Raw genomic sequence first — 25,078 nt, 5'->3', positions numbered from 1 at the left:
TCTCTGTTGCAGTTGGAGGTTTGCGTTTTACCTGCTTGCTTTTGTTGCTGGTCTCTGTATACTCCTTGATGTAAGTATAAATCCTCCCTGTTTGACTGCATTGTTAGCTGTGTTGGAAAGAGGCCCAGGCTTTAAAAGGCTTGGCAGGCAATTCCTTGCACCCGTTTCTCTTGTTGGGATTGCTATGGAGACCAGGACTGCTGCTGATGATTATTTTTACAGTGCGAGAGAGTTTGTTGATAGCCAGCCGCATCCCAGAGAAATTCCTCATGTTTCAATGGCAGGATGTTACAGAAGGAAGTCTCAGGCTTACAGTGACGTTCCGAGCTTCCGTAGAAATTCCTGCGGTGTAGATGGAAGCCAATCAGCCCATCGAGTCCACACCGACTCTTCGAAAGGGCATCTTCCAAGGGTCACCCTCTCTCACCCCCTATCCTTGTATCCCTGTGTATTTAATATGACCAATCCACCGAAACAGCACATCTTTTGGACTGTGGAAGGAAATTGGAGCATCCGGAAGAAACCCACACAGACATGGGGGGAATGTGCAAACATCACATAGACAGTCACCCGAGGCTGTAATTGAACCCAGCTCTCTGGCACTGTGAGGCAGCAGCACCAACCACTGTCACCCCAAAACAGTGAAAGCTGAGGCCCCAAATAGCTTTGAACTACCAGCTTTCCGGTTAACAGCCGAATTCGCTGACCAATTGAACCACAGATTGAAATGTCCCTGAGGCTTTTTATCATAATTCTGTTTTACTGCAGTTTTAACTGTTTGTACTTTCGTACAAAGTTCAAATTGGTTGCCAGATAAGAGATGTTTTGCATTAAACTGTGGATAGAGAACCACCCATTTTAGTGCCCATTTTCAACAGCAAAGATCATATTTATGGCAGATGATTTGGAGTGCACTGACTTGATTAATTTACTCAGCAATTATCCAGAGGAGCTAACTTCCCCTGGACAATTGCACTGGGCTGGGAATCGTCCGACAAAGCAATTTAAACCACTAACTTTGGTTAGTTCTGCCAGTTTTACACTGAAGGTTAATCTAAAAGAGTTAAAAGAAATAAGAGCATTTCTAACTTCAGCGCAGCTATTTTAAACAGCCAGATGGAGCCCCGCACAGGATACCCTCCTCCGCATTCTGGACCACCGACCCCCCAGGATATATCCAGATCCAACCCTGACTCAAACCCAGCCACAATGGATTCCCTCACCACCACCCCCTCTTCCAATCCGCAAGCCCAGCTCGAAGCACCCCCACCCCCCACCTCACCTGGCTTGCCAACCAGAGCAGACCCCCGTGCCACCCCCCCCAAAATCCAAGCACTTAGCTGGGCACTTACCTTCTCCCTGGCCTGTCACGTTCACTGGGCTGTGGTTTAAAAAAAGGGGGCACAGCCTCCCTACGCTCGCTGGATTTGCATCATATTGGAATTTGCAGGGTCATCTTGACTGCAGGTCTCCAGCAGCTCCAGCCAACCAAGATTTGAACAATGTTTTCCACAGTCGGCAAGTGCGCTTTGAACTCTTATGACTTTGTGTGGCTCGGTTAAATGCAGGTGTTACCAAGCCTGCAACCGTGGGATTTGTGAGCCCTCTTCTGTCGGATGTTGCACAGAATGTAAGAGTTTTGTTCCGACACAACCACGTGAGCACATTCAATAATGTAAATTTTCTAATTGAGTGACTGACTGTAACTTGCACAAAAAAAAGGGTGGATGCAAGAAAAGTTCCATTCTGATCTCCCAAAGCTCTTTTCAGGCCAAAGGTTTTATCACAGATCTCCCAGCTCTCATTAGCTGAACTGCTCCTCACCCAACAAGGGGGTAGGTGGCCCTGCCCTGATCTACTTATGCACACCTCTCAGAAAATGCTCATGAACTAACATGATGTGGAGATGCTGGCCTTGGATTGGGGTGGGCACAGTAAGAAGTCTCGCAACACCAGGTTAAAATCCAACAGGTTTATTTGGAATCACGAGCTTTCGGAGTGCTGCTCCTCCATCAGGTGAGTCAGTCACTTGATGAGGGAGCAGTGCTCTGAGAGCTCGTGATTCCAAATAAACCTGTTGGACTTTAACCTGGTGTTGTGAGACTTCTTCATGAATTAACATGACAAAGGCTTGTTTGAAGTCTTTGCTACAGAGGATGTCAAAAGGAGGGAAAGGACATTGCTGTTTTGAAAGATTTTCTGGGTTTTTAGGGATACATAGGTCTTTTGAGTAATGCAGCCTCTAAGATGCACAAGTTAAATCTTTAAGTGACTGGTGTGTGGCTATGTAAGGGCCCATGCACTTGATCAGTTGTGCACCACACTGAAAGATGAAAGAGTATGTTATTCTTCAGCATAATCATGTGCATCAGTAACTTTTAATGGAGTCACCAAGGTTCCAGCCTGGATCCCGTTGACTGTAACAAGTTCTGATGCTTCAATTGTTAGGTTCTTGCTGAGCAGGAATGTGTCTAACAAGTGAAAGGTCTGGCTGCAATGAGAAATCCAGAATTGGTTTCAGAAATATGAAAGTTAAAACGTGGAACCAGGTCATTTTGTCCATTCACCTTTTCCCCACCCTCGATGCTAGCAAATGGTTCTAATTACATTTATTTCCACTTCCTATATCCCTTTATCAACATCTTCGCCCACCTATCCTGTCAGCTTGTCAGTCATCACAATATACTTATCTTTTGTTTACAGAAACCATGGTTCTGGGATCAGAAGGAGTGTTGGAAAGGATACCCTCAGCAAGTATGTACTGGCTGTGTTTCCAAAGTAAATATTCGATCCAAAGAATGATGCTTAAACTGGCCCGACAATCCTCTTGTGGGTAGACTAACCCCAGCAATATTTTCAGCACGTTCAATTGATATTGTTAATCCACTTTGTGTAAGCCAGTGAATGTTGAGCTTAAACTGTGTGCTGTGCCCATAGTGATCAGGTTGCAATGCAATGTGTGCTCTCTCTATCTTCGTCTCTGAAACAGCAGAGTTGGGCAGGAGTGACGGTGCAGAAGCACAAAGGTCTCATCCTGGTATCAAAAAGAGTAGGGTGAATCCTGGAGAAACTGAGACTCTTTAATGTCTTGAGGTGACATTTGTAGATGCATAAAAGATTACAGGGCAGATATAGGGGGTGGTAATGTAGTGGTCATTGTACAGGCCACTAGTTTAAATCACCATGGCAATTGAAAACTTCTGGATTGGGACAACTAATGTCCTTCATGGTAATGGACCAAATAGCTAGACTTGCTCACATTGGTTGACTCTGATTTAAAGCAATGAATGGCTGCCTCTATATACGAACTGGGATGGTCCCAACAGCTCACTGCAACTTGATTTAATCTGCAGAAAAGATAAAAAAATTGAATTCCTGCACCATGATTGTAATTATAAAGCATTACTTCCTGATTGTTCCCCTCTTCTGAAACATAGGCGATTAGATCTAGTTTTTGTACTTGGTTCAGGACTTAAAGCCTGTTTTGTTTTCTCCCATGTGTTCCTTTTATATAAAATACATTTGTGTGCTCTACTTCTTGCTCTCAGTTTTTAGTCCTAGTTTTCTTTCTCAAGTGCCTGCTTCTGTTTCAGGTGTTGCTGCCCTCCCTGTATTGGTACTATATGGTAGAACTTGCTTTCTACTGGTCCCTCCTCTTCAGGATTTCGTTGGATGTGAAGAGGAAAGTAAGTGACTTCCTGATCCATTACTGATCAAAGTTAACATCTTATCAACAATTATAACTTGTATTTAAAATGCACCTTCAACGTAAGGCAGCCCAAGAAACTTTACACTGGCATTATAATACAAAAGAAATATCACAAAGCCACAACTGGGTGAAATCAGGGCAGATGCCTAAAAAACTTGGTCAGGGTGAAGTTTTAAGGAGTGTCTTAAAGAACAGAAGTGAGGTAGATAGGTGGAAAAGTATAGGGAGGCTATTCTGTGGCTTTGGGTTAGGGAGGCCACCAACGGTGGAGCAATTAAAATTGGCGATGCTTAAGAGGCTGGAATAATAGGGGCATGGCTATCTCAGAAGATTGTAGGGTTGGAGGAGATTAGAGATAAGGTGAGGCCATACCATATAAGGATGGGAAAACAAGGATGAGAACTTTAAAATGGAGGCACTGTTTATCTCCTGAGTCAGTTTAGGCCAGTGAACACCAGGGCAACAGGTGAATGGCATTTTAATGTGGGTTAGAACACGGACAGCAGAATTTTGGATGATCTCAAGAGAATTGAACGTAGGAATGCATTGGAATAGATCAAGCCTCAAGGTGACAAATGCATGGATGAGAATTTCAGCAGTGAAAGAGCTGAGGCAGGAGTGGAGATGGGCAACATTGCGGAGGTTGAAATAGGTGGTCCTGGTGACATCTTGACTATTTGGTTGAAATCTCATCTTGGGGTCACATATGACACCAAGTTTGCAACAAGTCTGGTTCAGCCTCAGTTGCCAGGGAACTGGCGGTGAGAGAGAGCAGTGTCACTTCAGTCTTCCCATTGTTTAATTGGAGCAGGTTTCTGCTCGTCCAGTACTGGATGTTGGATAAGTAATTTGACAATTTAGAGACAGTGGAGGAGTCAAGAGAGCGTCATCCTGCACAAGTATAAGCTCCCTGCAATGTTAGAGCATCCAACATGTTGAGAATGTAAATGTTGTGTAAGCACTGGATTCATGGGACAGACTTTTACCTCCCAGCCCTGGTGGGTTTTGAGGCACAGTAAGAAGTCTGACAACACCAGGTTTAAGTCCAACCGATTTATTTGGTAGTAAATTCACAAGCTTTCGAGGTTTCCCCTCAAAAGCTTGTGAGTTTACTATCAAATAAATCGGTTGGACTTAAACCTGGTGTTGTCAGACTTCTAACTGTGTTTACCGCAGTCCAACGCCAGCATCTCCACAATCACATTTTGAGGCCTGGCAGGTAGGGGAGGTTGTTGGGTGAAATTGCATGGATGGGATTGCTTCTGAGTTCATGCTTGCCCTGACCTCTCAGCAATTTTATGCTGGGGTGGGCAGGGCCTTGGCAGGGAAGCCCACCCTTACCAAATTCAGGCCCTTCAATGGTCACTTAAGGGTCACTTCCAGCCCAACCCTCAATTTTTAGGTTGACGGGTGGATGAAAGTTCAGGAGGTGTGGTAGGGGGCAGAAATAGAGTTTGCTCTCAGGCAGGAAAGCGAGGGATGCCTCCACTGGAAGACCCCTTTTGACTGGAGAAACCCTGGCTTTAATACCTGATGAACTTTGGACCCCCCCACTCATGATACCCAGGCCTTCCCTACCCTGCCTAACTGCCTCCTGACAGTTCAGTTTTTGAGACTTGGTCTCAGGGAGCTTTGTTCCATCCTCTCCCAGCCACTGCAGCAATATTGATGAAGGGACTGGATGGTTGGCAGCTCTCCAGAGTGGGACATCCTCCCGAGTGAGGGGCGAGGATGTGTCCCCCCAACCAACCTAAAAATTCAGGCTATGGAGCTGCCTGTGGAGTTAATTTGCCACTTTCTTTCGACGTTACTTTCAACAATTGTCTCTCAGTCGTAGATTCCCTTTATTGTTTCACTATCTCCACATCTGACCTTGATTTAAAAACACAATCTCAACAGTTTGGTATTGTTTCTGCATTGAAAGTTACTGTGGTTTGTAAACACACTAGGCTAGCTTTTGGAAGAGAATGTTTGGAATTACATGGCGTGGCTAGTTTCTTTAGATTGAAAGTTCCATGTGGAGTTGCCAGTGGAACAAGATGATCTTTCAGTGTCCTGTTTCAGCATCACATTACACAGAGAATTGAATCTGTGCCTGGACTGGAGTTTCGCCCCTCACCGTGGACCAGTGCAGCTGATATCATTTTGTACTGCTCCTGCTAAGGGCTTGGTGCAACAGCACTGCATCTCTCATTTACACTCTCACTGTGGCACTAAATCAAGGACAGCAGATACATGGGAACACTTCTATCTGCGAGCTCCCCTCCAAGCCACTCACCATCCTGACTTGGAAATACATCGCCGTTCCATTGTTGGGTCAAAATCCTGGAACTCCCTCCCAAATGTTACTGTGGTTCAACCCACAGCAAACGGACTGCAGCGATTCAAGAAGGCAGCTCACCATCAAATTCTCAAGGACAACTAGGGATGGGCAATAAATGCTGGCCAGCCAAGTGATGACCATGTCCCATGAACGAATATAAAAAAAAAATCTCCTAACGGTCTGAGATATTTAAGGTTAGCTTCTGTGGGGATTGCCTGCTAATCCAGGGCTTTGTGGCTGGCTGACTGATCTCGTGAAACAATTCAGAGTCAGACACGCTTCTGAAACGTTATTTCTTTGTTGCAATCGTCAAGAGTTTTAAATGTTTCTAGCAAGGTCAACAGCTGAACTTGATGTCATCTTTAGAGTGCTCTCAGTATGGGGTCCCACAACGCAGAACCGAGCAAAGTCAGAGAATAGAGGAGAGCAGCTAACTGGATAAGTATTGATTAGCTGACAGCAATTTAGACTGAAGGTTGAGCAACATTTGTAATGTTTACTCAAGCTCAGCAGGTCTGGCAGCATCTGTGGAGTTAACGTTTTGAATCCATATCCACTCTGAAGAAGTGTTATTGACGCACAATGTTAACTCTGTTTCTCTCTCCACAGATGCTGCCAGACCTGTTGAACTTTTCAAACATTTTCTGTTGCCAAACTTTTTAAATTTATTCTTAGGATGTGGGCATTGCAGGCTGGGGCCAGCATTTATTGCCCGTCACTAATTGCTCTCCAGAGGATATAGTCAACCACATTACTGTGGGTCTGGAGTCGCGTGTAAGCAGATTTTCTTTGCTAAACGCCATTAGTTTTTAATAACAATTGATAATGGTTTCATGGTCAAAAATTCAGATTTATTTTATCAAATTCAAATTTCACCATCCGCCATGGTGGGATTTGGACCCGGATCCCCAAAACATCACCCTGGGTCGCTGGATTACTGGTCTATTGACAATACGGCTATGCCACTGTCTCCCAAGCTTCTCCAATATTTTCTAAGTAGTGCCACAAGTTAGCAATTATTAGAGGTAGAATGAAAAGTATGGAAGTGATGCAGGATCCTTGATTAGACCACACTTGGAGAAATGTGATGCAGTTCTTGGATATAGAGGTATTAGAGAACATGTTTGCAAGGCTGATACTGGAAGTGTGTGGGTGTACAACCTTCTTTTCTCAAGAGAGGTGACCTAATGTGAGGCCTTTCAAATTGTGAAAGTTGTTAATGGAATCGATTCAGTGAAAAACGTTTCCTTCTCTGGGGAAGGAAATGAATAGAGGTCATCGATATAATCTCGTCACTGGGAAATACAATATACAGTTCATAAGGAAGTTCTTTACCCAGAGAGTTAAGAATCTGCAACTTGCTATCATGCACTCATTAGTGAGTAACATTGATGCATTTTAGGAGACATCAGATAAGGGGAGATAGAAATGAATAGATGGTTATAGTAATAAATTTAGATAGGAAGGGGCTTGAGTGGCGCATAAGTACCAGCATGTACCAGTTGGGCCATGTGGCCTGTTTCTGCATCATATTTCCAATGTATGACATTTGCCCTATGATCGGATACTATATCAATACAGGGATTATAATTAATTTTAAAGCCATGGTTTCAGATGTACAGTATAGGAGCTGCCAGCTTTTGGTTTTCCTCTAGATTTAATGAGAACCAGATGAAAGATCATAGAGCTGAAATATTAACTTTATTTCTCCCTTCGCAGATGCTGCTAGACCTGCTAAGTATTTTTGGCCTTTCCTGTCTTACGGGAAATTATCCAAACTAGTTTGAATCCAGCTTCAGGAGACAGTCATGTGCTGGTAAAAATAGTGTTTCTAAAACTGAGAAGTGTGCAGACTCAAGGGACAGCAGATCCTGGTTGTTTTGAAGAGATTGTCTGAAATACCCATTGCTCAAAGGCACTAGACAGTTTTTAACCTAATTAAGAGCCATCTGAAGGGTTGTGTGCTTTGCTAGCTCTGATTCTAAAATTGCTTGTGTTTACTTCTGCTGCAGGACTTCAAGGAGCAAATTATTCACCACATTGCCACCATCTTTCTGATTGGCTTCTCCTACTGTGCAAACTACATTCGGGTGGGCACACTAGTGATGTTAGTCCACGATGCATCGGATTATATTATGGAGGTGAGCTATTGATGTCTTGGGATTTGTTCCACTTTTCCTAGATTGGATCAGTCTGGAACTTGGATTCAGTTACTCAGCAGGTTAAGGTCAAGAGGATGGTGATGAAGTGGGATCCAAACCACCAACAAATGGCAGTGAAACAAATTGCAAGTTTTGGATCCCGTTACAGTTGAAATTTATAAGATTGCTTTGGAATTGACTTTCTTTTAAGGTAGGATAAAGGGGCTCACATGACCTGTTTTGAAGCTTGCCTGGCAGCAAGCCTGAGTGATTTGCTTGTAAGAGATTAAGGAGGGCTCAGGTCATTTCACTGGGAGAAGGTGCAAGGTATTCACACCTAAGGAAAATGCAATGGCCTATCTACTAGCAGTGAACAGATGTTGAGTCTCAAGTCCTAGAACAGTTTTGAGGATGTGGGTCTCGAGGGTAGTTAATCAGCATTTCTATCTGGATATAAGCCCATGTGATTCACACTGCCAAAGAAATGGGCTTTGAGAGTGGAAGGGCTTCTAAAGTTTCCCAAAACTTTATTCTACCAGACTCTGGGGTGCAGAGAGTAGCTAAAGGCCAAATATCTTTATTGTTCATCATGCCTGAATGTGTGTGTAGTCTCACTTTATGATTGAAAAGACCAAAAGCATGAGGAGTTAAAACAAGGCTGGATGATTCATCTAGCTTGTGCTTGAGGGAGAAACTCCAATAATATTCTCACCATAAAGGATAGTTCTTGGGTTAGAAGTTACCAGGTTGAGATGGGAAAAGAAATAAACCCTTAAGAGTAAGAAATTTTGATTCTGGAAGAATTAAGTGTTTACTAATAAGTCACTGTAAAGTGTATCAATGAGGTGTGTATTTTTTTCAGGTTTGTAAAGGGAAAAATTTAATTCCATGATAGTGAAGTGTAAGTTGCCTACAAAACTAATGCTTAGTCAATAGTGTTTTTAGTCTGATACAGTAAAAGTCTTAAAACATGAAATCTTGTCAGGTTATCCTTCCAGCTTCTAACTGGAAGTTCAAATTTCCTTTTTGTTAATGTCATCAGTTTCTATGGGGACTGTAACAACCTGTGTTAAGGCTTAGAACTTGCTGTTGAAATGTTCTTGCTGTTGAATTGACTGGAACCTGACCAGCACAGAATGAATTTGTCAAGGGTCATGTACAAGGTTTTGTTGGCTATATGGATTAATGTGTTATACACATCTGCAAAGTGACAGATACAGATATCAGTCTGTGCTGGGTTAGCTCAGGTGGGTTAGGAGTTATGGAGGGCCCAAGAGGAGGTTGTGGGTGGAGGAGATGGCTACAGTTAATCCATACCCACATCTCCTCATGCAAGTGCTTAATGCATGTATACACTGTTCCCCAGCTCCTGCTTCTCACCAGAAAATACCGGTTTTGTAACATCAGAGAGGCCAGCAACAGGACTGACTCGTCAAATTCTGTGTCATATAGAATTTTTAGATGTGTGAGACATGGTAATTCAGGGGCCTAACACTAAGAGGTTTGATTGTCAGATTGTCAACAATGCACCTGATATCCGATAGACCCAGTCCATCGCTGAAAACAACACCTTTCATTTACATAGTGCCTTTAACATCCCCAAATACTCTACAGAATTGTTAGCAGACATAATTTGACAGTCGTGTCAAGATATTAGAACAAGTAACACTGGACAAAGGGGAAGGTTTAAAGGAATGGTTTCAATGAGGGAAGAGATGTAGATGGGCAGAGAATAAAGACATGCCAGAGGTTAAGTTTTAGGCAGCTGAAGGCATGATCTCCAATGGTGGAGTAAAGGAAATCCAGCTAGGCCCAGTGGGCCAAAATTGGAGTAGTGCAGAGATCTGAGTATTGTGCTTTTCTTTATTCTTTCATGGGATGTGGGGCCGTGAATTTATTGCCCATCCCTGAATGCCCTAAATGAACTGAGAGGTTTGCTAAGGCCATTTTGGAGGCCAGTTAAAGGTCAACCACATTATTGTGGATCTTGAATCACATGTAAGCCAAACCGGGCAAGCATGACAGATTTCCTTCCCTAAAAGGACATTGGTGAACCAGATGGATTTTTATGAGAATCAATTCTGAGTTTATTCATCAAATATAAGTTCCAACAGCTGCCATGGTAGGATTTGAACCCATGTGCTCAGAAGCTCTGGATTAGTGTTCCAATGATGTTACCACTACTCCACTGTCTTCTCCCATGCTGGATGGAGGATATAGAAATGGGTGAGGCACCAGACAGATTTGAACACGAAATCAGTGGTTAGCACTGCTGCCTCATAGCGTCAGAGTCCCTGGTTCGATTCCAACCTCAGGTCACTGTCTGTGTGGAATTTGCACGTTCTCCCCACGTCTGCGTGGGTTTACTCAAGGTGCTTCGGTTTCCTCCCGTAGTCCAAAGATGTGCAGGTTGGGTTGGTTGGCTATGCTAAATTGATCTATAGTGTCGGGGGGATTAGCATGGTAAATATATGGCATTAAGGGACTAAGGCCTGGATGGGATTGTGGTCGGTGCAGACTCGGCGGGCTTCCTTCTGCACTGTAAGGATTCTGTGAGGATTTCAAAACAGAGATGATGCTGGGCAGTGTGTCAACATGGGTCAGGAAGCATTGGGGTGATGGGTAAGTGGGGCTTAGTGGGGTATAAGGAGCAGAGTTTTGAATGAGCTCCAGTTTATTGGTTTGGGGTAGGGGGCCTGGAAGCCAGCCAGGAAGAGATTAGAGTATTCAAAGCATTGAACCTTTTCAGCAGCAAGTGAGCTGACGTGGCACATACACAATATTACGATGTGGCCTTGGTAACAAGAGGATGGGAGGCCAGAAGCTCATCTCAGGACAAAATAAGACACTAAAGAGAACAAAGGAAATTATAGCACAGGAACAGGCCCTTCGGCCCTCCAAGCCTGCACCCACCAAGGTTATAAATTGTTCAGTTCCGTCTGAAGACGGTGTAGGGGAAGGAGTTGTAGTCAGTGGCTGAGTTTATAGTGGAGACTGAAGACAAATGGCTTCAATCTTCCAAATGTTTAATTTCTTAATATTTGAAGAGGAATTTGAAATTATCCCAGTTTTTGAGGACTGAATCCAGGACCTGAATCTTTTAGTCTTTTTTATTTAATTTGCAGTTTGCAAAAATGTTGAACTATGCAGGGTGGCGGAAGACTTGTGACGTGCTGTTTGTGGTCTTCGCTGCGGTCTTCCTGATTACGAGGCTGGTCATCTTCCCAAATGTGTGAGTATTTCTTTTCCTTGGGGCGTTGTGTTTTTCCACACCGGGTAATTGGGGACTGTCCAATAGGGTTCGGAGTGCTGATTAGAAAACAATCCATTATCATTCAAGCTGAAAAGAAACTCTTCTACCTCCAGAACCGAGGTGAAGGTCTACCAAAGACTGCCAATTGTACTGGACACTAGACACAGCCTTTCTTGGACCCCTGTGAAAACAGTCTTACAGTATAGGAGGAGAGCATTTGGCCCATTATTCCTGTGCTACCTTCCTGAAAGACCTAGCCAATTAGTGGCACTCCCCTGCTCGGCCAATTTATCATTCTAATTATGTACCAAATTCCCTTTAAAAAGTTATTTTTGAAGCTCTGCTACTGCAGTACAAATTAGGCCCATTTTAACCCTACTAGCCCCATAGTCACAAAGGCTGCAATAAATAGAATTTAATTCGCTGAAGCGCCGATTACTTTATTTGCTTTTGTTCAGCAAGTGCTGGGATGGATCAAGGAAGGAACTATGCCCTTCCTGAATCTTTAGCAATCATTCCAGTCAGCCCCACCTGCCCAGGTCATTGTCACTCTGATTTGGGTGTGTGTGGATGCTTGATCATGGTTTTGTTTGCCTGTGGGTATCTCTTAGAGTAAACTGCTCGTTCAGAGTGAGCAGGGGTCTGGTTTGTAACCAAAGTGCAATACAAGATTGGGTAAAATCACTTTGTATAAAATACAACACAAGGGATCTCGGACAGAACATGCTGGAAATACACAGCATTGTGTGTGTGTGTGTCTGGAGTGGAGGTTATCTACAGCAGCAGTGGACCCGGGGGTACATCTGCAGGTGGGCCATCCAGATTTGGTATCCTGGAAGAGATCCATTTTCCAGTCTCAGAATATTCCAGGAGATCCGTCTTCATTCCCAGGAGGTCCACCTCCTGTCTTCGATAGTGAGTCAGCAATGTTGGGCGCGTTTTCAATATGGACTATGTCATCAGGCCTGCCCCCACTGAATAGGATGTGAAATACCCAGGTGCATAATGAATGAGGTCCGGGCAGGACGATTTGGAGTATTTTCTTGCTGGCCACTGTAGCCAGCATTCCTGTCCCTGCTGTGACATTTAGTCTCAAAATGGGAGAATTCTATCCCATGCTGTTCATTGCAGCCTTTGTGACAGTAATGGGGAAATGGGGTGTAAATTGCACCTTAGTTAAGGCTTCAGTAACATGGAGGTCCTACTGGTGGTGCTGTTGAGTAAAGTGGCCTGTACAAGCACAGTGATGCCACCATTAGGGCCTTGATGGTACAGCAGCTGCCAGGGGCAAGTTTAAGGTACAGCTAGTTTGAATCTTAATTCAAAGCTGACTGCATGTATCAGTGTTTTCGGCTAGTGGGTGTCTTTGGGAATTTTCTTTACTCTTTAGGTATCATCGAACACACCAAACCGAGGTTAGAAGGGCAAAATGTCGGAGAGTGGCTCTGGGTTTACGCACTGGTTTAGGTGTGCCTGGCCCTTAACTCTGCATCACCTAACATGGAGTGGGGGTAGAATTGATGAGGAACTCTGGACATGAACTCTGACCTTTTTAGTACCCAGATGAACCCCTTTAATTGTGCATATAAACATGTTTTTAACCCCAACCCTCCAGTCACCATCCTTTGAACATAAAGATCTCCCCACCCGTGTTAGAAAGGTGCAGTTATCAAGCTGCCAATATACCTAGGAATTTCGAGCCAACAGACGTGAGAGCTGGGGGGGGACCTTGATTTCTTATTTGCTGCTTTCTTTTCCCTGTCAGCCTTGCTAACTGTTTAAAAACTATCATTTGCAGGGTAATTTACACCACCTTCTACTACTCCATGGAGATTTTCCAGCCCTTCTTTGGTTACTATTTTTTCAATATTCTCCTGATGGTCCTGCAGCTGTTGCACATCTTTTGGGCCTACTTCATTCTGAAAATGGCAGCCAAGTTTGTGTTTATCGGGAAGGTAAGGCTGTGTACAGAAAATTGGGAAATGCAGGGTGTGATAGCAATGATCCTGGGGTTGGTGGACCTGGCTGGTTACCGGAGTTGGGTCAGTTTCACAATAGGATTTTTGGACTCTCCTCACTCATCAACTTGAACCATAAGTTTGGAAAATGAGCTTGATCATCCCAAATCCACAGTGGACTACCCAAACATCTCTCCTCCAATTTAATGTTATCGCCTATTGCTCTGTAACAACAGATCAATAGAAGGCTCCAATGATAAGATGGCAAAGCTTCATGTGAGAGGAAATGGCAGTTTATACATGGAAAACAGGATCTGCTATAAGCAATGACATGTAGAGTCCTGATACCAGGGTAGACCACTAGTTAACATTTAGGAGACTGTAATCACTTTTCAAAAGAAGTATTTTGCTTTGCAAGTGTACAACTCCATCCCATAAACCTATCTACCCCTTTATCCCTTTTTTTTTTAATCATTCCAATTTTAGAAGAGCATCATTAGTGAACCATTTTCATGTTACCCACTCCATGTGAATTAGTCTCAATTAATGCCATGTACAAGGCCACTTGATTAATGGCAAGTGCAAGGCATTCACTCTCTCACAATGAGCCAGTGTCCAAGGGAACTTGAGCAGAAAATGGTGTACACAGCAGATTCATCATTATGACCCAGACTTTGCACTCAAATGTTCACCTGCCTGTTCTTTTTCAGGCCCTGATGGAGGTGCTGTGCATTTCCAGCACTGACTCCTCCTCTCTTTTTCTGTCTGAGTGTATCCACTAGATTGCAGGCTGACCAGCCAAGCTTGTTTTGTTCAGAGATCTTCCAGTTGTCACAGAAGTGATTGCATCTGCTTCCCGTTCTGATGATTTTCTCACACTCCTAATCTTGTAGCTATCTGAACGATGCTTTCTGAATCCAACTGGATACTGGAACCTCTGGCCCACATGGGAGCTTTGCTACTCGTTTCATTGCTCTGGGCTGGTTTTGAACTGAATGACTTTTGATCAACTTTGCAGGGCTTTGAGGAACTCGATAGAAAAAGCTATTCACCTTAAGAGGCTGTCACTGAACAGAAACTGCAGATCTTGTGCACAAGAGCTTGAAGACCCAGTTTGGTTGAGCAGCAATTTTTCACTTTTAATATTTCCCATCTTATCTTCATGGAGAGGCAGTGGTGTTGTGGTACTGTCACTGGATTAAGTAATCCAGAGATGTAGGGCAAGAGCTGGGGACTGGGGTTCAAATCTCACCACAGCAGATGGTGAAATTAGAATTTAATAAAAATCTGGAATTTAAAAAAAAACTAATGACCACCATTGTCGAAACCCATTTGGTTCACTAATGTATTTCCTTTAGGCAAGGAACTTTACCGTCCTTCCCTGACCTGGCCTACATGTTGTTACTCCAGGTTTACAACAATGTGGTTGACTCTCAAATGTCCTCTGAAATGGAGGACACTTAGCGATGGACGATAAATGCTGGCCCTTCCAGCGGGTGCCCACATCCCATAAATGAATTTTTAAAAACATTGTTGGATTCCCTGCTGGGAGGGATCAGAAAATTCCTCAAGTAGAAGAGGTGAGTAACAAGAGTGTCTCTTCCCCACTCTACGTCATGGGTGGCACGGTGGCACGATGGTTAGCACTGCTGCCTGACAGCTCCAGGGACCTGGGGTTCAATTCCCAGCCTTGGGTCACTGTCTGTGTGGAGCTCGCACATTCTCCCCTTGTTTCCATGGGTTTCCTCCGGGTGCTCTGGTTTCCTCCCACAGTCCAAAGATGTGCAGTTTAGGTGGATTGACCATGCTAAAATTGCTCCTTAGTGACAAGCTAGGATAACTGCATATGGGTATGAAGAAAGGGCCTGGGTGGGATTGTGGTTGGCACAGACTTGATGGACCAAATGGCCTCCTGTACTGTTGGGATTCTGTGGATTTCCAAGACAGAAAAGTTTCCTGAGGGTAAATAACTGGATGAATAGAATGATATAGACTTTAGAGAGAGATGAAGAGAGAGCCAGTGGAGGAGATCTTGCATGAATGGCTGAAGTGACTAATTATCGGTCTCCCTTTGGAAATTTGAGTTTTTGTTTTTGGATCTGCTGCAGATTGACAAGGACGAAAGGAGTGATGATGAAGAAAGCGACGGAGCTGAGGAGGAAGATGGGAGGATGGAATCAAAGTCTGCATCACTGACCAAACGCAATGGTGTGCTAAACACAATGACAAATGGGATGAAGAGCAAATCGAACGAGAGGAACAAACTGCCCAAAGCCAGGTAGCTGCCGGCTTCGTAAATAAGGGCAAGTTTAACACCAACTATAATGAAAGAATTTGTTCTTTAGATTTTTACTGATGAACACTAATGACTGGCTTCTCTGACACTTCTCTATACATCTGTGAAAAGAGGATCAGCTACAGAATCTACAATTCAACTGGAAGGGGTCAGCCTCTCCTTCATAATCTCGGTCAAAACTCATATTTTTCATTTAACTTCAAATGTTTGGTCAGAGGGCACGTGTTTCTCACATTGTTCTCATTTTATACGTCACATTGTCACTACTAACCCAGGAAATTCTTTCGATATTGAAATACTAATGAGCAAAGTGAAGTTATTTGAACAATTTTGTAGAACTGACCGATTTTTATTTGTTTTTTTTTCCTTCCTGCATTGTGCCATTCATTCCCCACGACTTTTTAGTGTGATTCTTATAGCGGATCCTAGGTAATGCACAAAACCAGTCTGGGCTGACTCAGTTCTAAGGAGCCTGAACTGGTAAGCAGCACCTGAAACAAGGAACTCACTGGGAGACTCGCAAGATAATCCAGGCCCCAGTGCAAACTGTTTTTGTCTTAATATGCTGAACATTTGGTAATATTTTGTGTTACATCTTTATACTTTTATTCAGAAACAGAATTGGTTGACATATTGGGGTGGGGGGGGAGTGGAATGGATACTTTTGAGTCCTTTACAATTTACAAATCCTCAAAGCATCTCTGGGCTGTGCATCAAATTGGACTATAAATCCAGCTTCTGATTTGAGGGATTTTTAATCATGTTTCAGTGAAGCTGGTTAGAAATGATCAAAGTGCCCTGGTATATTGGCAATCCATCTTGGAACACATTTTTTTTCATCTGGGATGAGCATATTCTCACTGATGTTGAACAGGAAAGGGATGTCCTTCAAGAGTTTTAACTTTTGCTGCTCTGCCCCCTTCCACCTGCCCCCCCCCCCCCCCCCACACACTGCAGGAAACCCAATAGTTTCTGTTATAACCAGCCTCTAACATGACAGCATTAAGGGGCACTGTACCTTTCACTTCCTGCACACTGTAGATAAGCTGGCAACACTTGGAATGGAGGATAACTTCTCCATGAACTTTCCAGGTTGGAATTCAGAGTTCTGTGGGCGTTAGCAGGATGCGCTGCAATGATGTCCACTTCCCCAGAATTCACTCAAGGCAGCATCAAGAACAGCAATCCCTGCTGCTGTGAAAAAGACGGAATGACACATGATGGCTTCGAGAAACAGACGGTTGAGACTGGGGGGAGGGGGAGGCAGGGTGAGTAGGAGGATTGATTACACACGGTCCCATGGCATTTATTTGTAGAAAGAGCAAGAATACCCGCTGTTCAGTTTCCCAGATCTGAACCTCACAAAGTGGACCATTTTTCAGGAGGTGAAGTCTCCAGATATTTTGTGTATCACTGAGTAATGCCATGGGGAAGAAGTCAGTGGGCCCAGAGGAAATTTTGTTTTAATGCTGGGTACCATGCCAATCGTGTTGACTTGACCAATTATTGAGTATAATTTTGAAGGGCAGAAAATGGGTTGTTGCAGAACAATTTCAAAGAAACTCCATTTCAATCTTGGACACTGCGGCTTGCAATGCGACAACCAAGACTGAAATAATTTTATGGACTTCCTCATTTCATGTTCTAGTTGCTCATGCATCCTCTTACTCATGTTTATTAATCATTGGAGTTGAACTGTATCCAGACTGAATGACGCTGTTGTACAGATGACAGTCTTAGCTACACTGTTTATAAATGTACTGAAATTTGAGTGCATATGTTTGATTTAGGTACCTGAACTGACTGACATTCTGAAAGTGTCTGACTTTGCATCACTTAGTCAATTTCAGTAGAAATTTAAATAATGTTTGTTTTGAAATATCCAAATAAATTAAATAATTTTTAAAACTTTTTTTCCCATCTGATATTAATTGAAACTGAGGCCAGAGATTGCCAGCTGTGGTGTCTCTTGTACAGTTAATGTGGGGAATTGTATTCTGCCTAGTTTTATGACTCCTTAAGCATTGCCTCAAGCTAGGTTTTGCAAGTGCAATGATTTAAATACCTTGGGGAATCGGAGTTGAAACCTAGCCCAGACTGATTGAAGGAAAGAAGTGGGACTGGCATTTTCTCACTTTGGCTGTGAAGCTGTATGTGATGATGAAACAATGAATGGCTGTGATGTCAGTGCAGACTGCAGTCAGTTTGCTGACAACAAGCTCCCATAAACAGAAACATAAATAACTAGTTTGTAATTAGTGTTTGAGGGATAATTATTGGTCAGCGCGCTGAAGACTGCCTTTGAATAGAATCTGTTTTTTTGCATCTGTGGTTGGGGGTGGGGGGGAGGAGGTTAGCTCAGGCCCCTCAGCATTTCACCCAAGAGACAGCATCTCTGACAGTGCAGCACTTCCTTCATATAACACGTGAAGTCTCCCTGTGCCTAGGTCTTTAGAAGGGGCCAGAGACCAAAACTGTCCCTCTTGCAGTCCTAACTTTTAATTTCTCAGAATGTGGGCCTCGTTGGCGAGACCAGCATTATTTCCCATCCCTAATTTCCCCTTTTCTCCTGAGAAGGTGGCAGCAAGCTGCATTCTGGAACCACTATGTGTGATGCAGGTATACCCACAGTGCTGTTAGGGAGGGAGTTTCAAGATTTGGCCCAGTGACGGCGAAGGAATGACAATATAATTCAAAGTCAGGGTGGTGATTGTCATTTGATTTATTATTGTCACATGTATTAACATATAGTGAAAAGTATTGTTTCTTGTGCGCGATACAAAGCATACCGTTCATAGAGAGGTAAGGAGACGGTGCAGAATGTAGTGTTGGTGATAGCTAGGCTGGGGAGAAAGAGCAACATAATGCAGGCTAGGTCCATTCAAAAGTCTGATGGCAGCAGGGAAAAAGCTGTTCTTGAGTTGATTGGTACATGATCTCAGACTTTTGTATCTTTTTTTCGACGGAAGAAGGTGGAAGAGAGAATGTCCAGGGTGTGTGGGCCTTGGAGGGACTTGGAGTTGAACAAACAGGTGATAGCGTTTCCAAGCATCTATTGCCCTTGTCCTTTTAAGTGCAAGGGGTTCCCAGATTGAGGGTGGTGTTGGAGTCTTGGTGAGTCGCTGCAGATTTTACATACTGTGGTGGAGGGTGTGAATGTTGAAGCTAGTGGATGGAGTGCCAATCAAGCAGGATGCTTTGCCTTGGATAGTGTTAAGTTTCCTGTGTGTTGGAGCTGCATTCATCCAAGCAAGTGGTAAGTATTCCATCACACATCCTCATTTGTGCCTTGTCAGTGGTGGACAGGCGTCCAAGAGTCAGGAGATGAATTGCTTGCTGTCTAATTGCCAGCCTCTGAGACTGTTCACGTAGCCACCATATTTATATGGGCAGTCCAGTTCAGGGTCAGTCAATGGAAACCCCCAGTATGTTGTTCATGGGGGATTCAGCAATGGTAATGCTATTGAAGGTCATGGGGCAATGGTTAAATTCTCTCATTTGGAAATGGTTATTGTCTGGTACTGGTGGGGCATAAATGTTGCTTGCTATTTATCAGCACAAGTCTGGATATTGTCCAGTCATGTTGCACTTGACATGGACTCCTTCAATATCTGAGAAGTCATGAAAGATGTTGAACATCACACAATCATCGCCGTACTCTGATCTTATGTGGGAATGAAGGTTATGGATAAAGTAGCTGAAGGTGGCTGGGTTTAAGACAATATCTTGCGGAACTCCTGCAACAATGTCCTGGAACTGTGATAAGTATGATTCCAACCAGTGGGGACTTGCTCCCTTATTTCCATTGACTCCTGTTTTGCTAGAGCTCCTTAATGCCACAGTTGGTCAAGGGCAGTCACACTCACTTCTCCTGCAATCAACTCTTGTGTCCATGTTTGAACCAAGGCTGTAAGAGGTCAGGCAGGAGCTGAGTGGCTGTGGCAGAACCCAAATTGAGCATCAGTGAGCAAGGTCTTGCTAAGTGCTGCTTGATAGCACTGTCGACAAATCTTCCATTTCTGATTAAGAGTAGAATGATGGGGCAGAAATTGGCTGGATAGGATTTGTCCTGCACTTTTGGACAGGATGTGCCTGGACAATCTTCCATATTGCCAGGTAAATACCAGTGTTGTAGCTGTCCTGAAACAGCTTGGCTCGGGGCACGATTAGTTCTGGAACACGTCTTCAGTACTTGTTGCCGGAATGTTGTCAGAGCCAATAGCCTTTGCAGTATACAGTGTGTTCATTTCTTGCTGCCATGTGGAGTGAATTGAATTAGCGGAAGACCGTCATCTTTGATGCTGGGGAACTCAGCAGGATGCTGAGATGGTTCATCCACTTAGCATTTCTGGCGGAAGGTGGTTGCAAATGCTTCAGTCTTGTCTTTTGCACTGATGGGCTGGGCTCCCCTGGCACTGAGGATGGAGAGATTTGTGTAACTGCCTCCTCTTGTTCATTGTTTAATTGTCCGCCACCATTAAGCAAAGCTTAGATCTGATCCTTTGGTCTTGGGATTACTTAGCGCTATCTATCACATTTTGCTCATATTGTTTGACATGAAAGCAGCCTTATGTTTTAGCTTCAACAGATCGAGACCTCATTATTAGCTTTGTCTGATGTTGCTCCTAGCATGTCCTCCTGCACTCTTGAGTTGATCCCCAAGCTTGATGGTAATGTTAGAGTGGGGGATATGCAGGGCCATGAGGTGATAGATTGTGGTTGAATATAATTTTGCTGTTGCTCCACGATGCCTCATTGCTACCCAGTTGTGAATTGCAAATCTGTTTCAAATTTATCCCACAATAATCTCATATTGGGTGGTAGTGCCACACAATTTGTTGGAAAGTATTTTCAATATGAAGATGGAACTTTGTTTCCACAACCAGTGTGTGACAGTTACTCTTACCTCTACTGTCAGCAGATGCATCTGTGACAAGTAAATTATTGAAGGCAAAGTCGAGCAGCTTTTCCCTCTTCATTCCCTACCCAGCTTCAGATTAGTATCCATGCACCTTAGGTTCAGTTGGTAGAAGTATTACTGAACCACACTTTGATGGAGAATACATTCTCTGCCCTTGCCACCCTCAGTGCTTCCTCCAAGTGGTGGTCAACATTAGAGGAGTACTGACTCAGCATCTGAGGATGGGGAAACAGAGGATGGGATAGTTGGTGGTCATCAGCCAGTGACCTCCTTGCCCATGTTTGACCTTGCGCTATGAGATTTTATGGAGTTGATATTTGAGAACTCCCAAAGCAACTCCATCCTGACTGTATACCACGGTACAGCTTTCTCTGCTGGGTGTGCCCCCAGTCAATGGGACAGGATATACTCAGGCATGGTAATAGGCATGTCTGAGACATTAAGGTCTGGTTCCATGACTATGACTCAGAACATGAGAACATAAGAAATAGGAGCAGGAGTAGGCCATCTAGCCCCTTGAGCCTGCCCCGCCATTCAATAAGATCATGGCTGATCTGTCATGTCTCAGTTCCACATTCCCGCCCTCTCCCCATAACCCTTAATCCCCTTGCCTATCAAAAACCTATCAACCTGCGTCTTAAATATATTTAGTGAGGCAGCCTCCACCACTTCAACAGGCAGAGAATTCCAGAGATTCACCACCCTTTGAGTGAAGAAGTTCCTCCTCAACTCTGTTCTAAACCGCCCCCCCTTTATCTTGAGGCTGTGCCCTCTCGTCCTACTGTCCTTTCTGAGCGGGAAGAGCTTTTCCACCTCTATCCTATCCATCCCATTCATCATCTTATATGTCTCAATGAGATCTCCCCTCATCCTTCTAAATTTTAACGAGTACAAGCCTAGTTTATTCAGCCTCTCCTCATAGTTCAACCCCCTCAACTCCGGTATCAGCCTAGTAAACCTCCTCTGCACTCCCTCCAAGGCCAAAATATCCTTGCGTAAGTGCGGCAACCAAAACTGCACACAGTATTCCAGCTGCGGCCTCACCAGTGCCCTGTACAGTTGCAGCAAGACCTCCCTACTTTTATATTCAATCCCCCTCGCTATGAAGGCCAGCATCCCATTAGCCTTCCTGACCACCTGCTGCACCTGCAGGCTGGGTTTTTGCGACTCATGCACAAGGACCCCCAGGTCCCTCTGCACCGTCGCATGCTGCAGTTTTTCGCCATGTAAGTAATAGTCCTTCCTACCAAAGTGGACAACTTCACACTTGCCAACATTAAACTCCATTTGCCAGTTCCTGGCCCATTCGCCTATCCTATCTAGATCCTTCTGCAGACTTTCCACACCCTCCGTTTGACTAGTCTTGAGACAGCTGTACCAATTTTGGGACAAGCCCTCAGATGTTAGTAAGAAAGACTTTGCAGATTAACATGGTTAGGTACACAGTTGTCATTTCCAGTGTCTGGGTCGCTACCAAGTGGACTGTCTGGTTTCATTCCTTATTGACTTTGCTATAGTGGCTTGTTGGCTTGCTGGGCCATTTCAGAGGGCAGTGTATCTGGACTCACATGTAGGCCAGACTGGATCTTTTAGAAAACATTTACAGTTAAATAGGTATAGAAGAATATGGGCCAAACGTGGACAATTGGGACTACTAGCTTAGTAAAAAGAGGGCAGCATGGACAAGTTGGGCTGAAGGACCTGTTTCCATGCTGTAAACCTCTATGACTCCATGGCCGGGTAAGGACACTAGATTTCCTTCCCTTAACAACATTAGTAGACCAGATGCTTTTTTACAACAGTGGTTGTGTGGTTATCGTTACTGAGCCTCTCCTTAGTTCCAGATGTTAATTTCACAGTTGGATTTGAACCTGTATGTCCCTAGAGTATTAGCCTAGGCCTCTGGATTGTCTAGTGACAACTGGTAAATCTCCTAAGAGGCACACTGAAGTAGAGGCTAATCTTGAGTTGGTAACAATGCAGCATGAGATTGACTGCATCCATGCAGGGCAGAACCATCATGGCCTTGAACCCCAGCTACACTCTGTAGAAATTTAGCCAGGGATTGGGAGGGGCAGCCTAGTGCTTGTACTGCTGCTTGACAGCGCTAGGGACCTGGGCTCAACTCCCGGCTTGGGTCACCGTCTATGGAGTTTGCACATCTTCCCCGGTGTCTGCATGGGTTTCTCCAGGTGCTCTGGTTTCCTCCCACGTTTCAAAAAAGTTGCAATGGCCATACTAAATTCTCCCTCAGTATACCTGAACGCTGGAGTGTGGTGACAAGGGGATTTTCAGTAACTTCATTGTAGTGTTAATGTGAGCCTACTTGTGACACTAATAAATAGACTTAAAAGAAAGATTTGCCTCAGAGCATTCAGGGCACTGTGTGAATGTGACTGCCTTTCTATTTTTGAGATAATCTGCTTCCATGGGAGTCAGATTACTGACTCTGGCATGTACCCAATAACAGAGCTGTTTGAAGTTTTATTTTAATTGCAAACACTTGGTTTGAAATGTTCACCAACAGGGAATATGCTATATTACAGGCAGACATTTGGTTGCGTCATGGAGGAAATGGCTCATCACAAATAACTCTGGAATGATGGAAGAAATGACGCTAAAAGTGAAGTGTGTCTACACAACCTTAGCTGTAACACACTAGAGGGAGGCCTTCAAACATAATTATTTATAAACATACAGTAGTTTACTGTTACTGGAGCTAGCAATGTGGAGACATGAATTCAAGTCCCACCCTGCCAGTTAATTAAATAAATCCAGAATAAAAAGCTAGTATCAGCAATAATGACTAGCAAACTGCTCCATAATCATAAAAAATCTTTCCTTTGACGAAAATAAATCTACTATCCTTATCTATCAGATCTTTATGTGACTCCAAATGGTTACTTTGTTGTATCTAACTCCAAAAAACAAGCTGAATACAAATAAACCTGGATCAGCTGTCAGGCATTAACCAAAGTGCTAAACATGACGCAGGTGTACCTATTCTCTGGATCCGGCAACGTCCTCTGCCCTAACAGCTGGGTGCTAGTGTGCCACTGGACTGTTCCCCAATCTCCTGGCATCAAGTCAAACCTGGGTAAGAAGGTAGGTTCAGAAGAGGTGAGGTAGCTCAAAACTCATCAAATGTGAACTACGTCAAACAAGCTACATCAAACTTTTAATTTAAGCAGTTGACTTCCCATGCTTTGTACCTGGTACAGAATGTCAGCACTCCTATGCCAAGGAGTGAAAACATGGTAGATTTGACACCTAGATGTCTTGTCTGAGATTCAAAGCATGTTGCTTCTTTATCCTCTGGGAACTGTTTTATCTGTTCCCACACTTTACTGGACTAGTGCTGAAGAATGCTTTTTGACCATTTGGCCTCTTCTACACCTTTCAGCCAATAAAACTTTTAGCCAATGAAGGCCACAACCACAATATCCTATCTTCTCAGTAGTCAGCCATCCTTACTAAAGGAACAATCACAACAGGAATAAAAATTGGATAAGTGCAACAATAACATTTAAAAAGTAAACCTACAATTTGGTGTTCGTTAATTAGCAAGAAAACTCAAAGTAGGCATCCTTCAGATTCTTACAGAAGTGCTTGCCCAGATCTATACCAACATCATTGTACCTGCCCAGGCCTGTACCAGTATCTGACACGATATGCCTGGGTGTGTAACAATTTCAGACAGTATCTGCTCAGATCTGTACCAACTGTAAATGGGACTTGCCCAGACCTGTAGTAATGCTCTCAATTTTTTTCATCCATTATTGCCTGTTCAAATTTTATGCTTTTATATTTTTAAAATCTGTGACAAAATAAAAATCGCTTAAAAACAATCGTTCAAAGTCAAAAATATTTCACCATGAGAAAGGTAAACTGAGCTAAGATTAAACATTGTTGTTTCCAAATTTCTGGGTTTTTTTTAATGTAGCCTCTGCTCGGACATTACAGACAATACAAAGCAATTTTCACTTCAGCTTTGGAAGGGACAAGTAACGTCTCATAGCATGATGTAGTCTTCTAGTCCCAGCTGTGGGGAAAGGGGAAAGCACAAAGCTCTACCCAGAGAATCAATTGCGGCTTTTATTTATAATAAATTAACTCTGATAAATATCCTCACTTCTCACCTGAACCAGCAGAGGGAACAGCTAAACTGGTCAACCGTGGCTCATACAAAAGTTAGTACTGTTATAAAGGGGACTAAATGGGTGCTGTGCACTGATGGTATGTTACAGCCTGGTATCGGGAGCTGAGCTGAAGTCATATGCTGAGATGTCATGGTCGGGTGTGTCACATGAATGATTTGGCAGTAGATCCACATTCAGCAGTAGCCTGCAAATGGGAATTGGATAAACATTCGAAAGAGAAAGAAATTGCAGGGTTATGGAGAAAGATCAGGGGAGTGGGACTAACCTGATTACTCTTTGAAAGAACTGACACAGACTCTACGGGCTGAATAGCCTCC

General features: G+C 43.7%; 1 protein-coding gene across 2 annotated transcripts in view; it reads left to right on the top strand.

Moving 5' to 3' along the window:
* Positions 1 to 16,615, top strand: part of cers4a (ceramide synthase 4a) — a 75,837-nt gene extending 59,222 nt beyond the window's left edge. For both annotated transcript variants that reach the window (XM_080212944.1, XM_080212945.1), the window contains exons 5-11: positions 13 to 70; positions 2,704 to 2,754; positions 3,594 to 3,686; positions 8,045 to 8,173; positions 11,299 to 11,405; positions 13,225 to 13,381; positions 15,493 to 16,615. In XM_080212944.1, the coding sequence (XP_080069070.1) occupies positions 13 to 70; positions 2,704 to 2,754; positions 3,594 to 3,686; positions 8,045 to 8,173; positions 11,299 to 11,405; positions 13,225 to 13,381; positions 15,493 to 15,666 (769 nt within the window). In that variant the 3' untranslated portion in view covers positions 15,667 to 16,615. The remainder of the gene's footprint in view (positions 1 to 12; positions 71 to 2,703; positions 2,755 to 3,593; positions 3,687 to 8,044; positions 8,174 to 11,298; positions 11,406 to 13,224; positions 13,382 to 15,492) is intronic.
* Positions 16,616 to 25,078: the final 8,463 nt, after the last annotated feature.

This window comes from Carcharhinus amblyrhynchos, chromosome 26 (genome assembly GCF_965287045.1).
Source record: "Carcharhinus amblyrhynchos chromosome 26, sCarAmb.v2.hapA, whole genome shotgun sequence".
Lineage (NCBI taxonomy): Eukaryota > Metazoa > Chordata > Chondrichthyes > Carcharhiniformes > Carcharhinidae > Carcharhinus > Carcharhinus amblyrhynchos.
Note: the sequence above shows the minus strand (reverse complement) of the source record. Positions and strands in the feature narration are given on the sequence as shown.